The sequence below is a fragment of the Equus przewalskii genome, chromosome 9, assembly GCF_037783145.1.
Source record: "Equus przewalskii isolate Varuska chromosome 9, EquPr2, whole genome shotgun sequence".
Taxonomy (NCBI): domain Eukaryota; kingdom Metazoa; phylum Chordata; class Mammalia; order Perissodactyla; family Equidae; genus Equus; species Equus przewalskii.
The window spans coordinates 23467690-23485266 of record NC_091839.1 but is presented as its reverse complement, the minus strand read 5'-3'; the positions used below and the strand labels follow the sequence as shown (position 1 = coordinate 23485266).

General features: G+C 43.1%; 1 protein-coding gene across 2 annotated transcripts; it reads right to left on the bottom strand.

Annotated features, from left to right (window-relative positions):
- Positions 1-674: 674 nt before the first annotated feature.
- LOC103543607 (leukocyte immunoglobulin-like receptor subfamily A member 6) lies at positions 675-15621 on the bottom strand. 2 transcript variants are annotated; one of them, XM_008510478.2, is made up of 9 exons: positions 15490-15621; positions 15234-15269; positions 14776-15063; positions 14317-14616; positions 13816-14097; positions 13211-13510; positions 12871-12921; positions 1226-1276; positions 675-1077 (listed from the first exon to the last, which is right to left on the bottom strand). In XM_008510478.2, the coding sequence occupies exons 1-9, from the start codon at positions 15536-15538 to the stop codon at positions 959-961; spliced, it is 1476 nt and encodes a 491-aa protein (XP_008508700.1). In that variant the 5' UTR covers positions 15539-15621; the 3' UTR covers positions 675-958. The 2 variants fall into 2 exon arrangements, with proteins under 2 accessions (XP_008508700.1, XP_070414619.1); XM_070558518.1 differs by lacking the exon at positions 14776-15063.
- Positions 15622-17577: the final 1956 nt, after the last annotated feature.

The window sequence follows — 17577 nt, the reverse complement described above, 5'->3', positions numbered from 1 at the left end:
GCCAAACCAGTGGGTGTGAAGTAGTATCTCATTGTGGTTTTATTTGAATATCCCTAATGACTAATGAGTTGACCATCTTTCATAAGTTTGCTGCCCCCTTGTATTTCTTTTTTGTAGAAATATCTATTCAAGCCATTGGACTATTTTTTAATTGGATTATTTAATTGGATTGTTTTTGGTTGTTGAGATAAAAGTATTCTTTATATATTGTGGATAGTAGATCCTTATTAGATATATGATTTGCAAATATTTTTTCCAATTTTGTGAGTTGTCTTTTACACTCTTAATCATATTTTTTAATGCACACACATTTTAAATTTTCGTGTATTTTTTCATTTGCATCTTGTCCTTTTAGTGTCATATCTAAAAACTATTGTCAAGTCTGAGTTTATGAAGATTTACTCTATGTTTTTCTCATATTGCCACCTTGAAGTTGGCCATGAAGGGAGAATATGCACCCTAGAAACTGGAAAATGCCTTGAATCAGTGTTTTTCACGGTGGGTTTCTCAGGAGCAGTAAGAAATGTGCTATCACTTCAAACAGCAAGTCTTTATTCCAAGTCATGATATTTCCAAAGAAACTACACAGGTAGCATCTGATCAAAAGTGAAGTGCTTGTGGAGTCCAGAGAGGGCGTTAGGGCACCATTTTGGATTGACCTCTTTCAGGCTGGATCTTTGTTATTACAATTTATTGATTTATTAAAACAGATTGCATGTTCTGAAAGGAAAAACAGATAACTCAACAGTGGTCAGGAAGAAAAGTTCCACAATTTAATGGAAGAAGAGTCTAGACATTGTCCCTGCACAGGAACAATGATTCCTCCACCTCGCAATGACCTGCAGACAGTTCACTCAGCATATGCCCCAGATGCCCTTCCAGAAACTTCTGGGAACAAAAAATTTATTTCCAAGGCTCTACCAATCTGAACAATGCATTGTTCTCTCCTGGCTGCATCTTAGGGTCTTCGTGGTCTGTGACAAGCTTGAAATAGAAGAATCCCAAGGACAACCAGGACCAAACCAGCCATGCCCATCCGGATGAGGTTCTCCACTGTGTAATCTTGGGGATGTGAGGCTAGAAATTGTGGACAGAAAGTTCACAGAGGTCAGGGAAGAGCAAAATCGCCCCAAGATCCTTGATTGTCCACCCAGGGCACCTGCCTCCCCTTGAGAGGACATGACCCTCTGTGCCACCTCCATAACTGAAAATTTCCCCTACTCACCATTCTTTGAGTCTGACTTGTTTTGTGATGTGCAGATGGTGTCAGATCCTTCTGAGAACCAAAAAACAAAAAACAAAAAAAAGTGGGGATGGATGAGGTGTTGATGAGTCTCAAGCCTTTCCCCTGTGAGCTGGAGTCTTAAAATTCTCTCTGTTTCTCATGACATAACTTATGCAGTCCCTTCATAACCCTTTCTCTGCTGTGGAAGAATTCCCTCTGTTCTCATTGGATTCTTTCAACCTCCCTTTGTTTTTGAATTTAGACTTTGCTTCTGAGTCTCTTTGGACCAGAGTTTTGATGTGCCCCAAGAACTCAGAATTGATGAGAAAAATGATCTCCCAGTACAGAAATAATGGAGTTCTTGTATGCTCTCTTTTCATTCTGGGATGTGGATCATGTAAGCTAACTCTTCTAGGTATGAGAGCTTCTATTTATTCACCGACTGAGGACCCAGGATCAACAGATGAAGGGTTGGTCATTCATATATGTGAGAAAGAGAGGTAATTTAATTCATACAGCATAAGTTGTGTTAAACACATGAAATAAATTGGGTAAGAGGGAGGTAGGTCTGTTTTGAACAGTATCACAGTGACGGTCATGCTTGGAGATGATATTTAAGTTGATGCTTGGATAGGAGAAGGAGCCTGAGGGGAGTCATGTGAAGACCCAGAGGAGGCACACCACAGGCTGCAGGAAGAGCTGGTACCCAGAAAGATCTCAGTCTGTTCTTAAATAAGGAATAAAGTCATGTCTGCGGGATGTAGACAGAGTCCAGAAGAGAAAGAAGAGCTGAGATTCAGGGTCTTAGTGCACTCAAGACAGACCAGAAATGACAGGACAGATGAGAGAGGCCCCATCACCGTCATCATCACCATCCTCCTCTACCTCCTCCTCCTCCTTCTCGTTCTCTCTCTCTCTCTTTGGAAGAATTCTGTAAACCACTATAAGATTTCAAGGAGAGAAGACAAATCATTCAAATTTATGTTTGAAATATTTCATGATAAAATGCTGAGTAAGATAGTGGGTTGCAAGAATGTGTGAATTTCCCAGCTTCTTAGAAATTGAAATCATGTGATGGTTAATGGCATTCAATAAACAGTAAATGAATGAATAGAAGAGATAACATCTACACTCTCCATATCCTATATCCAGAACCAAGGAAGTCCACAGTTCGGGTTTTCAAAGCCTTAAAGGAACAGAAAAAATGAGTGGTATTATAAAATTGGACGAGCACAAAAACTAGGTAATTCTGCAAATCTATTTTAACCAGTTTTAACAAAAAAAAAAGAAAAAGGAAACAAATTGTAGATCAAGTATAATTATACATCTCCATGCAAAAGTTCTAATGAAGCTTATGCAAGTCAGAATGTATGAAACAACAATAAAAGTCATTCAGTGGGGTTAATATCCAAGTTTTTGATACTAAGAAGTCTTTATTTTTTTGAGGAAGATTAGCCCTGAGCTAACTACTGCCAATCTTCCTCTTTTTTGCTGAGGAAGACTGCCCCTGAGCTAACACCCATGACCATTTTCCACTCATTTATATGTGGGCCACCTACCACAGCATGGCGTGCCAAGCGGTGCCATGTCTGCACCCGAGATCGGAACCGGCAAACCGCGGGCCGCAGAGAAGTGGAATGTGAGAACTGAACCACTTAACCACTGCACCACCCAGCCGGCCCCAGAAGTCTTTATTTTTTATTAAGGTAACATTGGTTTATAACATTGTATAAATTTCAGGTGTACATCATTATATTTCGATTTCTTTTTAGATTACAGCATGTTCACCACCCAGAGACTAATTACAATCCATCACCATGTGCCTAATCATTCTTTTTGCCCTCCTTCCTCCCCCCTTCCACTCTGGTAACCACCAATCCAATCTCTGTCTCTATGTGATTGTTTGTTGTTGTTTTTGCCTTCTATTTATGAGTGAGATCATACTGTATTTGACTTTCTCCCTCTGACTTACTCTGCTTAGCATAATATCCTCAAGGTCCATCCATGTTGACACAAATGGCGAGATTTCAGCATTATTTATGGCTAAGTAGTATTCCATTGTGTATATATATAACACCTTCTTTATGCATTCATCCTTTGTTGGGCACCTAGGTTGCTTCCAAGTCTTGGCTATTGTTAATAATAATGCAATGAACACAGGGGTGCTTGTATCTTTATGCATTTGCGTTTTCCTCTTCTTTGTTTAAATGCGCAGCAGTGGAATAGCTGGATTATATGGTGGTTCTATTCTTAACATTTTGAGGAATCTCCTTACTGTTTCCCATAGTGGCTGCACCAGTTTGCATTTCCACCCATGGTGTATGAGAGTTCTCTTTTCTGAGACAACACATTATTTCCTGTCTTGTTAATTGTAGCCATTCTGATGGGAGTGAGGAGACGTCTCATTGTAGTTTTGATCTGTATTTCCCTCATCGTTGGTGATGTTGGACATCTTTTCATGTGCCTGCTGGCCATCTCTATGTATTCTTTGGAGAAATGTCTGTTCAGATCTTTTGCCCATTTTTAAAATTGGGTTGCTAGTTTTTTTGTTGTTGAGATGCATATGTTCTTTACATATTTTCAATATTAACCCCTTATCAGATATTATGGTTTGCAAATATCTTATCCCAATTGTTAGATTGTCTTATCACTTTGTTGATGGTTTCTTCTGCTGTGCAGAAGCTGTTTAGTTTGATGTAGCCCCATTTGCTTATTTTTCCTCTTGCCCGGTCAGACATGGTACTTGAAAATATGCTGCTAAGACCGATGTCAAACAGCATACTACGCATGTTTTTTTCTAGAAGTTTAATGATTCCAGGTCTTGCATTAAAGTCTTTTTATCCATTTTGAGTTAATTTTTGTGTATGGTGTAAGATGATAGTCTACTTTCATTCTTTTTCATGTGGCTGTCCAGTTTTCCCAATACCATTTATTGAAGAGATTTTTTTCCCCATTGTATGTTCTTGGCTCCTTTGTTGAAAATTAGCTGTCCATGGATGAGTGGGTTTTTTTCTGGGCTCTCAATTCTGTTCCATTGATCTGTGTGTCTGTTGTTGTGCCAGTATCTTGCTGTTTTGGTTGATGTATCTTTGTAGTATATCTTGAAATCAGGGAGTTTGATACCTCCAGCTTTGTTCTTTTATCTCAGGATTGCTTTGGCTATTTGGGTTCTTTTGTTGTTCCATATAAATTTTAGGATTCTTTATTCTATTTCCGTGAAAAATTGTATTGGAACTTTGATAGGGACTGCATTGAATCTATAGATTGCTTTAGGAAGTATGGACATTTTAATATGTTAATTCTTCCAATCCAAGAGCACAAAATATCTTTCCATTTCTTTGTCTTCTTCAGTTTCTTTCAACGATTTTTTTTTAAAGATTGGCACCTGAGCTAACAACTGTTGCCAATCTTTTTTTTCCCTTCTTCTTCTCCCCAAAGTGCTCCAGTACATAGTTGTATATTCTAGTTGTAAGTGCCTCTGATTGTGTTATGTGGGACGCTGCCTCAGCATGGCCTGATAGGCAGTGCCATGTCCATGCCCAGGATCCAAACTGTCAAAACCCTGGGCTGCCAAAGCAGAGAGTGTGAACCTAACCACTCGGCCATGGGGCTGGCCCCTCAACAATGTTTTATAGTTTTCAGTGTACAGATCTTTCACCTCTTTGGTAAAGTTTATTCTCAGGTATATTATTCTTTTTGTTGCAATTGTAAATGAGATTGTATTCTTAATTTCACTTTCTTCTACTTCATTGTTAGTGTATAGAAACGCAACTGATTTTTATATGTTTATTTTGTGTCCTGCAACTTGACCATATTCATTTATTATTTCTAAATGTTTCTGGCTGGATTCTTTACCATTTTCTATATATAAAATCATGTCATCTGCAAATAGTGACACTTTTACTTCTTCCTTTCCAATTTGGATCCCTTTTATTTCTTTTTCTTGCCTGATTTTTTCTGGCTAAGACTCTCAATACTATAAGTAAGAATGGAGAAAGTGGGCATCCTTGTCTGATTCCTGTTCTTAGAGGGATAGCTTTCAGTTTTTCTCCATTCAGAATGTTTTTAGCTGTGGTTTTGTCATATATGGTCTTTATTATGCTGAGGTACTTTCCTTCTATACCAATTTTATTCAGAGTTTTTATCACAAATGGATGCTGTATCTTGTCAAATGCTTTCTCTGCATCTATTGAGATGATCATGTGATTTTTATTCTTCATTTTGTTAATGTGGTGTATCACGTTGATTGATTTGCAGATGCTGAATGATCCCTGCATCCCTGAAATAAATCCCACTTGATCATAGTATATCATCTTTTTAACGTGTTGTTGTATTTGATTTGCTAGTATTTTTTAAAGGATCTTTGCATGGATGTTCGTCAGTGATATTGGCCCGTAATTTTCTTTTTTTGTGTTGTCCTTATCTCATTTTAGTATTAGGATAATCTTGGTTTCGTAGAATGAGTTAGGAAGCTTCCTCTCCTCTTCAATTTTTTAGAAGAGTTTGAGAAGGATAGGTATTAGGTCTTCTTTCAGTGTTTGGTAGAATTCACCATGGAAGCCATCAGGTTCTGGACTTTTATTTTTTTTGGGGGGGGGGGGGTTTGATTATTGTTTCAATCTCCTTACTGGTGATTTTTCTATTCAAATTCTCTATTTCTTCTGGATTCAATTTTAGAAGGTTGTATGATTCTAAGAATTTATCCATTTCTTCTAGATTTTCCCATTTTTCAGTGTATAGTTTTTTGTAGTATTCTCTTACAATCTTTTGTATTTCTGATATGTCTGTTGTAATTTCTCCTCTTTCATTTCTGATTTTATTTGTTTGAACCTCCTCTCTTTTTTATTGGTGAGTCTAACTAAAAGTTTGTCAATTTGGGTTATCGTTTTAAAGAACCAGCTCTTCATTCCATTGATTTTTTTCTAATTTTTAAAGTCACTATTTCGTTTATTTCTGTTCTGATTTTTGTTATTTCCTTCCTTCTACTGATTTTGCGCTTTGTTTGTTCTTCTTTTTCCAGTTCCCTTAGGTGCACTGTTAGATTATTTGTTTGGGATTTTTCTTGTTTGTTGAGGTAGGCCTGTATTGCTATAAACTTCCCTCTTAGAACTGCTTTTGCTGTATCCCATAAATATTCCCATTTTCTTTAGTCTCCATGTATGTTTTGATGTCTCCTTTGAGTTCTTCATTGATCTAATTGTTTTCCAGTGGCATTTTGTTTAATCTCCACATATTTGTGGCTTTTCTGATTTTCTTCCTGTAGTTGATTTCTAGTTTCATACCGTTGTGGTCAGAAAAGATACTTGGTATTATTTCAATCTTCTTTCATTTATTGAGACTTTCTTTGTGACCTAATATTTGATCTATCCTGGAGAATGTTCCATGTGCACTTGAAAAGAATGTGTATTCTGTGGGTTTTGGATGGAATGTTCTGTATGTATCTAAGTTCCTCTAGTCTAATGTGTCATTTATGGCCAGTGTTTCCTTATTGATCTTCTGTTTTGATGCTCTATCCATTGGTGTAAGTGGAGTGTTAAAGTCCCCTAGTATTATTGCATTACTGTCTATTTCTCCTTTTATGTCTGTTAATAATTGCTTTATATATTTAGGTGCTCCTATGTTGGGTGCATAGGTCTTTACAAGTGTTATATCCCCTTGTTGGATTGTTCCCATGTCATGTCCTTTGTTATATAGTGCCCTTCTTTGTCTCTTGTTACAGTTTTTGTTTTAAGTCTATTTTGTGTGATATAAGTATTGCTATCCCAGATTTCCTTTCATTGTCATTTTCATGGAGTATCTGTTTCCATCTCTTCACTTTCTGTTTGTGAGTGTCTTTAGGTCTGAAGTGTGTCTTTTGTATCCAGCATATATCTATATCTCATTTTTTATCCAGTTGGCCACCTTTTTCTTTTTGATTGGAGCATTTAGTCTATCGACATTTACAGTAGCTATTGATAAATCTGTACTTATTGCCATTTTGTTACTTTTTTCTGGGTGTTTTAGTAGTTCTTCTCTCTTCCTTTCTTCTTCTCTTGCTCTCTTCTATTGTCGTTTGCTGGCTTTCTTTAGTATTATGTTTGGGTTCTTTCTCTTATTTTTTTTTATGTATTTATTATAGGTTTCTGGTTTCTGATTACCATGAGGTTCATATGTTATAACCCACATATAGCAATCTATATTAAGTTGACAATCTCTTTAGCTTGACTCATTGCTGAAAGCTCTACTCTTTTGCTCCCCTACATCCACATTTTGTATTTTTGATATCATATCTAACTTCTGTTTTTGGTGTGTTTTTTAACAGTTACTCTTTTACCTGGGAAGTAGGTAACTTTAGTACTTTTGTCTTTTGACCTTCATAGGTGTTGGATCTGCTACGTTTATTGTATATTTGCCTTTACCAGTGATCTTGTTGCTTTTTTTTTTTTTTATAAATGTTGTTTTCTTTTTGTTTGTTTTTATTTTTTTTTCCTTTTTCTCCCCAAAGCCCCCCGGTACACAGCTGTACATTCTTCGTTGTGGGTCCTTCTAGTTGTGGCATGTGGGACGCTGCCTCAGCGTGGTCTGATGAGCAGTGCCATGTCCACGCCCAGGATTCGAACCAACGAAACACTGGGCCGCCTGCAGCGGAGCCCGCGAACCCAACCACTCAGCCACGGGGCCAGCGCCTCTTGTTGCTTTTTTGGGGATAATTTTATTATTCCTATTTGTGGTCTTCTCTTTCCCACTTAAATGGGTCCCTGTAGCATTTCTTGTAAGGCCAGTTTCTTGGTTATAAGTCCCTTACTTTTTGCATATATGGGAAACTCTTCATCTCTCCTTCTATTCTGAATAATAACCTTGCTGGGTAGAGTATTCTTGAATGTACGTGTTTTCCTTTCAGGACTTTAAATATCTTATGCCACTCTCTTCTAGCCTGTAACGTTTCTGCTGAGAAGTCCACTGATGTGGTTTCCTTTGTATGTAACTTGTGGCCTTTCTCTTGTGGCTTTTAGGCTTCTCTCTTTATCTTTAATTCTTGACATTTTAATTATAATGTGTCCTGGTGTGGGTCTCTTTGGGTTTATTCTGTTTTGTGCTCTGTGTTTCGTGTACCTGGATGTCTGTTTCCTTCCTTAGGTTAGGAAAGTTTTCAGCTATTATTTCTTTAAATAGATTCTCTGTCTGTTTGCCTCTCTCTTCTCCTTCTGGGACACCTATAATGCAGATGTTAGTGTGCTTAATGTTGTTCCTGAGGTCCCTGAGATTGTCCTCACTCTTTTAAATTCTTTTTTTTTAATCTGATCAGCTTGGATGGTTTTCTCTAGTCTTTCATCCAGCTCACTGATCCATTCTTCTGTATAATTTACTCTGCTCTTGAGTCCCTCTAGTGAATTTTTCGTTTCCACTGTTGTATTCTTCTGGTTATTTTTTATATTTTCTGATCTTTGTTGATGTTCTCATTGAGTTCATCCCTTCTTCTCCCAAGATCAGTAAGCATCATTATTGCTTTTGTTTGAACTCTTTGTCAGGTAGATTGTTTATTTCTGTTTGGTTTAGTTCTTTTTCTGGAGTTTTGTCCTGTTTCCTTACTTGGAATGAATGCATTTCTCTCCTCATTTTGTCCCTTTTCTGTGCTTATATCTATGTATTAGGTAGGTTAGCTACATCTCCTGATCTTGGAGAGGTGGCCTTATGTAAGAGATGCCTTATGAGGCCCAGCTGTATGCTTCCTTCTCTTCACTTGTTCCGGTTGTTCCAGGAGTACCACCTGTGTGGGCTACATGTGTCCTTCTGTTGTGGCAGGGTTGCTCTTGCTGAAGGTGCCCAGGGAGGCTAGGCTGTCCCCCTGTCTTTTGGATTGTAATGCTTAACTCTGTTTGGCTGCTATGGAGGCTTCAGTTGCTTTATCAAGTTTAGGGAGCCTCAGTGCAGTTGGCTGCAAGGTCTAATAGCACATTCCTGTTTCAGTTTTTCTGTTAAGTGAGTAGGCTCCCAGCATGGTTGGCTGATAGCCTCAGGGTCTTACAATTGCTGTAGGCCTCCAGCCTGCAAGGTTATTGTCAGCTGTCTCAGGATTGCTGCTGAGTGGAGCTGACCACAGGCATGGGAGTACCCAGTTTTTTCAAGCTTTGGAAGGTGGGGCTGATCCCCTATGTGGTTGTTTGAGAAGCACAAGTCTGTTGCAGCTGACAAGCCCCACTGCACACTAGGCCACACACCCCATCAACACAGTCCTGCTCCATGTGTGTACCCTGACCCACTGAAGCTGACCCAGTCATTCCACTGAAAAGACCTCCCACACCACCAATGCCCCCACACACTCCACCCACTCCTCATGCATGCCCTGCCCCACAAGTCAGACCCACTAACGAGGCTGAAGAGGTTCCAGGCACCTTGCCTATGCAGGCCCCAAAGTTGCCCAAGTGTTTGATCTTGGGTGGGGCAAGTCCCTAGGGCAGGCTGCCTTTCCTGGCTGAGCTAGATTAAATCAGTGCTCTAGTGGGTGGGGCAGACCCTAGACTAACAGGCCAGGAGAAGAACTCCAATGATGTCTGCCAGTGTCTGTGTCAGCACGCCTGTACTAGGTCTCAATATGGTTGCTGCCAATGTCTCAGTCCCTGGAGAGGTCGCACCTCTCAGTGATATGCACCCAGAGCCTATCAGGTGAGTCTCTTTTCACAAAAGGACTGTGCACCATTCTTTCTGGTGATTTTAGGTTGCTTTCTGAAACAGGTGAATTTATGCATGGGCCCTTTAAGAGCTTGCTTTCCTCTGCTTATATCTGATAGCATTTCTAGGGATATTCCCCTTTGCAGTTAATAGCCAGTAAAGCTGGATATTACGGCACTCATCTTGGTTGTGCTGAGTCCAAAAGCTGCTTGCTCCTAACTGTAGCTGCAACACTCCCCCACTCAGATCCCCTCTCCTTCAGGGAAGGCTGGGTAACTTAGGATTGCTCCAGGCCGACTGTGAATCTCCATGGCTCATGAAGGTGGGATTTTTTTCTCTCCAGAAAGGATTTTTGGCTTCTTTCACTTCAGTCAGCAGTGTCCCTTGTTGTGGGAGTTCTTTTTATCCAATTTTCAGTTCTCTCTCAGGGGCAATTGTTCCAAGAGTAGTTGTAAATTTGTTGTGCTTGTGGGAGGTGGGGAGTTCAGAGTCCGTCTATGCCACCACCTTGACCGAACTTCTCCTAAGAAGTCTTTTAAATATATCTCACCATGGTTAAAATTAAAGAGAAAACAATTCCAGAGATGTACCAAAGTCCAGAAAAAACCTTCCTTATTTTTATGAAGATAAGGGTATTTTTTTCTAATAAAATTTGAATGTAACAGAAAAATGGACTGAACATGGATAGGTCAAAAATAGATTTTTGATGTGGTTGAATTAAAATAATTTTGGCTAAAAATGACGATGTTTTCTTAAAGTGACACAAGTACATTGTAACAGTTTGCTTTGTCATCGTTATCATATGGCATTTCATGCAAATAAAATTGGTACACAATGTGGAAATAAAGAAGTGAAATTTCAATTATCTTGAGGTTGATATACTTATTATCAGTAAATCAGAGATCAATTGAAAAATAATTCAAAGTCGGATAAACTGTAGTAAGTTAATAGGATATAAAATTAATGTAACCAAACCAATATCATTGTTATCTGTATTAACTATTATTTAGAAATTATAAAGAAATCAAAGAGTTTCTTCATAATTTAATAAAGTCTATGAATAATTCTTCCACTGTGAGTGTAGACAATTTTATGAATAAAACTTCAAAATGCATCTGAGGTCATTAATAAAAGTCCTTTTAAACATCTTTTATAAGAAAACTTCATATTAATAAGAAATTGTTCTCCAGAATGACTGTATAAATTTAATCTAAACCCAATGAAAATAGTAGTAGAACTGCCTGTTTTTAAGTCATGAAAATTTTTAACTTAAATTTGTAAATTTATATAGGCAAGCATTGCTGTAAAAATTCTCAGAGAAGGAGAGAGCAATAATAGAGGAATGTGCACAGAAAATGCAGAGTAGACAGGAACTGAACACAGACATGGTATACAGTAATCCAAGTGACTGCAGTGAACCATGCATGGTCCCTCCTTACTCTCAGGTGTGCACTGAGTGGCATGGAGGCCTCCAGGTGAGCACAGGAGGGTCATGCAGATTGGTACCCACAGGCGGGCATGTTTCCCTCTATAGGAGAGTGTCTAGTGCAGGCTCCACTGGCACCCAAAACAGATCCCACCTTGCCTGAACAGTCTTCTCTCCTGGTCTGAGAGGGCTCAGGGACGCCTCATAGATGAGGATGAGGAGTTTCATCTAAGGGTCTCTTAGGAATAAGAAATAGGAGCTGCCAAGGGAGCACCCTTCTATCCCTTCTGCAACTCCCCCAGCCTGCCCACCTCCATCAGTCCAGCATCTTCCCTGGATTCCAAGTCAGTCCTGGACACCAAATGCTGCAAACCTTCCCCTCTCCTTCTACTCCACACATTTTCCAAAACTGGTCAAAACTGGGTTGAGATGCTCAATCAATGGGTATTCCAAATCTTTGCAGTCTCCACAACACTATGTCTTCTCGCTAAGGTGAGATTCTAGGCCTGATGGATAAAAATCACATGAACTTGATTCCTGTCTCCCTCAGCTTTTTAATCCTGACAAGGTCAGAGTTACTGGGAGAAGCAGGACAGGCACAGAGAGGGGTGGACCAGAAGCAAGTCTATGATGAGCCACTTTCCAGATACTCCAGAAGGTTGAAAATGAAGGGTCCTCTGGATGTCATGGCCAGGCCACCCCACTTACTCAGATGGGGAAAGACTTTCTCATATGTTCAACCTCCCAGGAGAGCTGAGCCAACACAGACTCAGTCCCATCTCAAAGGTGCCTCTGTGGGTTCTCCCCATGCTCCTGTCTCCTGATGTTTAGTGATGCTGTGATTATGATACAAGGAAGTCAGTGGGTGGGGACCTTTGTTTTGAAACCTCAGTCTAATCTCATTTCCTCCAATAAATGAGAAATGAGAAACTTCAAATCTTCCTCATTTCACTGAGTCTCATTCCACCCCTCTCCCTTCCTCAGCCACATCTGAGACTGCAGGGATGGGGTGTCCCAGAGGTGGCAGCTTCCCACCTATATCCCCCTCTCATGGGCTGGACCCTCATCTATGAAACGTCCCCTGTGCTTCAATTATTTCCACCATGTCTCAGACTTTCCTCTGGATAGGACCCAGAGAAGAGCTTCTGAGCTCAGAGTGGACATGGTCAGGGGTTCCCCACCACAGACCAGGAGCTCAGGCCCCAGGGACCTGTCCAAAATCACCATCTGAAGAGTCACTGAGACTCCCCCAGTGGATCTCACTCATACATCATAAACCAAAGAGGAGGCAGGTGAAGGGGGGCTGCCATTTTCCCTCTTCAGTCCAGTTGCCCCTCCCACAGGGTGGATGCCCAGCATCTCCCTCTACCATGACTGTCCATGCATCATCTGTCAGCCTTACAGCCCCTGTAGCCCTGTGGTCCCCTGGCATTTCTGTCCACCTCCTAGCTCCCCTGGGAGACAAGCCTGTCATTGAGCATCTGAAGGGGTATCACACCCTCTGAGAAACTCTCAGAACTGCCCTGCATAATCTGTGCTCCCTCTGAGCAAAGGGTCTTCAGTGACTCACCAGTTGTTGAGATGGGTCCTGTGCGTGGGGGACTGGGGTCCCCAGAAGGTCCTGAGATTGAAGACAGGAAGGGAATAAGGGGCTGGGACCGACCCCGAAGTCCCCACCTTACTCAAACTCTTCCTTTGCATCTGCCCCATGCTCCCCTCTCAAGACTGTCCCACTGTCCACCTTGCACCTTCTAGATACAGGTGAGGAGGAAGGGGGTGGGCAGGGTTGGGAGGGCCTCTGAGGGGAAGATCCAGAGATGACCTTCACTCTCATCCTAGCCCAGAATATCTCCAAGACAGGGCCCCAAATAGAACATGGGGACAGAAGGGACAAGGCTGGGGCTCCTCACCTGATACTAGGAGCTCCAGGGGGTCACTGGGGAGCGACAACAGGTAGGGGGAGGTGCTGTCTGAACTGTAGCACCTGTAGGTCCCCTCATGGTCTGAGGTCACAGGGTTGATGGTGAAGTTGGCCTGAAAGGGTTCATTGGTGTCCTCCAGACGAAGGTGCTGATGAGGAGCAAGTGACCCTTCCTTGCACAGATGAAAAGTATCCAACCAGATCTCAGAGCGACACTGCAGGGTCACCTTCTCTCCCCAGGACACTGAGGGCCCCGGCTGGGTGGAGAGGGAGGGCTTCTCATACATTCCTGGGGAGAGGAGAGTTGTGATGTGTAGAGAGCCTTGTCTCCCTTATACCCTTGACCCTGAGCTCAGGGACCACTGTCCTTTCTCCAGGGACTCTGTCAGTGACTCCCTCTCAGCTCCTCTCAGTCCCTCTGGATGGATCTCTTTTATCTCCTTGCCCCTCACTCCCCCTTTCTTACTCACTCTCCCTAGACCACTGCCCTTTCTCAGTCCCTGCTCCAGGACCCTCTCTCTGGACCCCATCACCACCAGGGGAGACCCTGGGCCCAACACCCTGAGCTGACAATCAGGACATGGGGCTCCTCACCTGTGATCATGATGTCCAGGGGTGCACTGGGGGCTGACCACACATAGGAGAGGTTGTATCCACTGTAGCATCTGTACTGGCCCCCATGGGTGTGGTTCACATGGCCCAGGGGGAAGCTGGGGCTGTGCTGCCCGCAAAGATGCTGGGGGGGTGTGAGCCCCTCATCCTTGGTCAGAGCAAAACTATCAAAGCCGGCCTCTGAGTGACACTGGAGGGTCAGGTTGTCTCCAGAGAGCACCAGCGAGCCAGGCTGGGCTGAGAGGGAGGGCTCCCTGTACACACCTAGAGAGAAGCATCATAGGGGACACATACCCAACATTGCCTACTGGGGCCTTCAGTGATATTTCTCACTGGTCTACCCCCCAAAACATTGTGCTCTGTGGTTCAGGTCCCAGAAGGCCATGTCACTGAACCCCATCCCCCATAGGGCTTTACTGGGCACACATCTTAGGTCAGTCATTTTGGAGTCCCAGGAAAGAGATAGGTTGTGGGGGCCCTCACCTGTGACCTCAAGATGTAGAAGATTGCTGGCGAGTGACCACACATAGGGGTAGGCTTTGGAGGAACCATAGCATTTGTAAGTTCCTCCATGGGAGGTGTTCACGGGGCCCACAGGGAAGAGGGCCTGCCACCTCCCACGATAAGTCCTTGATTCCATGTGTTGTGGCAGGTCAGCTGCTCCCTCCTTCAGCAGATGGAAAATGCCCAGTGTGGACTCTGAGCTACAGGTTAAGAACACGTTCCCTCCTTTTGCCACCACAGGGCCTGGGTGGGCTGAGAGGGAGGGTGCACTGTACACTCCTGAGGGAGAAGGAGGGAGCTGTGTTAAAGGGGGGACCGTCAGCCCACATACCCCAGGTGTGGACTGTGAGGGCTGAGGTCCCTGGATTCCACACTTCATTCCCTTCTGCCTGTGAGGAGGAGCCCACAGTGAGAGGGGACCCAGCTCCTCCCCCTTACCTGTCACCACCAGGGGCAGGGGGTCACTGCGCTCTGACCAGCCATTCCTGCTGGTGTTGTATGCACACTGATACAGCCCTGCAGTCTGTGAGCTCATAGATTCAATGGAGAATCTGGCCTTGTTGCTGGAGTCCTGTGGGGTCTCTGTAACCAAGGGTTTAGAGACTCCACCTTTATACAGATGGTAGAAAACAGCCTGCAGAGACCCCTGACACCAGATGGTCACTGGGCTTTCCCTGGTGAGCATGGGTCCTGGGTCAGCCCAAATGGAGGGTTTGGGGGGTGCTCCTGCAAAAGAATCAGACCTGAAGTGTCAGGGGAGCCTTTCTCTCTTCAGTTTCCCCAGCCATCACTCAAGGCCCTTCCCAGACTGGTCACTTCAGCCTAGACCCTCTGACCTCACTCAAGCTTCCTGGGGGTTCAATGGGCTGCAGCAGAGGGTTTGGGGGAGGACTCACCTGTCTGTACCTGGTTCCATGGGCTCCAACACAGCCCTGGAAGAGATTTTCCTGTGAGAGTGTATCCACTCACCCACTCATAGAAGCTCTAACCCTGGTGGAGGCCCTTGAGTTTGGGGGTCAGATCTGTGGCTGAGTAGAGTCTCCCTCCACCAAGAAGTTGCCTCCTCCACTGAGCCTCCTGAGTCCTGGGGTCTCAAGACCAAGTCCTGGGAGTAGAGGCAACCCTATCCCTCTTCTTTTCCAAAAAACTTACCAAGGCAGAGAAGGACAGTGAGGGTAGGTGTCCTGGCTTTGCCTCCCATGCTCCCAGCTGTACAGACAACTTTAAAAGTCCACAGAGCCAAGGAGGACAGACAGACACACAGGGAGTGACAAGATCCTGGCTTCATGTGACACGTCACAGGTTCTTCAACAGCAGCCTCAGAGGAAAGGGAACAGCCCCTCCCAAGTCCTTGCTCTCTTCTCCATGAAAAATGGAGCTGAGAAAACAACAGGCTTTGGGAACCTTCCAGACCAGGTCTGAGGCTCTCCAGGCCCCACATGCTCTCCCTCTACATCCTACAAATTTTCTTGGTTCCTTCCACCATCCCGGCATCAACCAGGGTTTATCGAGCAGTTACCATGCCCAGGCATGAGATTTGTTGGTGAAGCTGACAGATTCACTCCCTGGGCTCATGGAGCTCTGATTAGGGACAACAGAAAATACAGATATTTAGATAATGGATAATTTGGCTATAGTTTTGGTAAGTTGTAGAGAAAAAGAAAAACTGATAGCAGAGAGACTCAGTAACTGGTGGACGTCTAGCAACCTTGGTGATGGAGTGTGGGGACCTTCTGGAGAAGGAGAGAGCAGGACAAGGTATGGTTAGCACAAGTGTGGTGAGAGGCCAGCATCCTTGATCAGGAAGAGGGTAAACTAGTCTAAGAACTGAGTAATCAGGTAATGCTGCACCCTCTTCACAGAGGCTCTTGTGCACCCTGTGAGTATTCTTGGATTTTATCTTTCAGGCAATGGGGAAATTTTCAGTAAAAGAATGTAAGAACCTATTGCTGTTTTGAGAAGAGAACCACTCTGTATGGGCTATTCTGTAGGGAAGTATTGATATAAACACTGATAAAACTCCGTCATTAATCCAACCCCTAGATGATGAGACAATCAGTAATCTAAGTGGTTTATGAGGAATTCTCATGTAACCCTTACACAAATCCTACAACAAAAACACATTCACAGTTGAGTGGGATGAGGCAGAAAGAAGTCTTCGTCATTATCATGGTCTAGGAGGTTTAAAAGGAGTCTGCTATGTTCTAGTTAGCTCAGGGAGCTGCCCATGAGAAGGCACAAGTGTGGTAGTTACTCAGATTCTGTGTGGGTCTGGTGAGGGGATGTGGTCAACTGGGATGATTTTGGTTTTCAGGGAAGAGCTGGCTTTGCTGGGGCTGGAGAGATTAGCCCAGTGGGATCATCAACGTTATGGATGGTCAGGTGGAGACAGTTATAATTCACATGAAGGAGGGTGGATACATGAGGAAGGGCTTTGTGCAGGGTTGGGTCAGTGACAGATAAATTTGGGGCCATAAGAATAAAATACTTCATCAGAGAGTGAGGGCCTGGGGTATGAGGAAGGAAGGACAACGATGGGTTGGCATCAACTAGTCATCTTGAGTCTTCAACTGAACTTCACTGTCATGATGGACCAGGGTCACAGAAAGAAGGGGCATAACTGTGAATTTGTTCATTGTATACGAAGTGGAAGAGAATGAGGAATTGAGGGCTCTTCCACTCTCTTCCTTGCTAGACTAGTGGAGCCTATGGGGAGAAGGGAGAAGGGAGGCTTGAGAAGATGTTTATAATACTGTCAACTGACTCACAGAGGGAACCACGACCTCCCTCCTGTCCTGGGTCTGTGGTTTTGTTTCTCCCAAGCACTTCCTTTCTCTGACTTCTTTGTTTTCATAAGCAGCAGCTCCTTCTCCGCATCACTCTCCATCAAACTTCTGAGTCATTTCTGCCTCCTCACCACCTCTTGTCCCCCAGACCCTGACTCTTCATCTGATACTGTGGATTCTGTCTCCATGCTTTGGGCAAATGTACTAGTTAAAGACAATTCACAGATTTTAAGACAAGAGGGGACATTTATTGACAGTGTACTTTGTGCAAGTAACATGCCCTCTCCTATTTTCCTTTTTGCGGGAAAAAATGATCACAACCTCAGCTCTCAGGGTTGTTGTAGGGTCAGTAGTGTCTGAGACATGGAAGGGTCTTGATCTGATGTCTTTTCTATGACATGATTAAGACATGTGCTGTAAGAGACATATGGTAGGAAGGGATACTTGGAAGTGT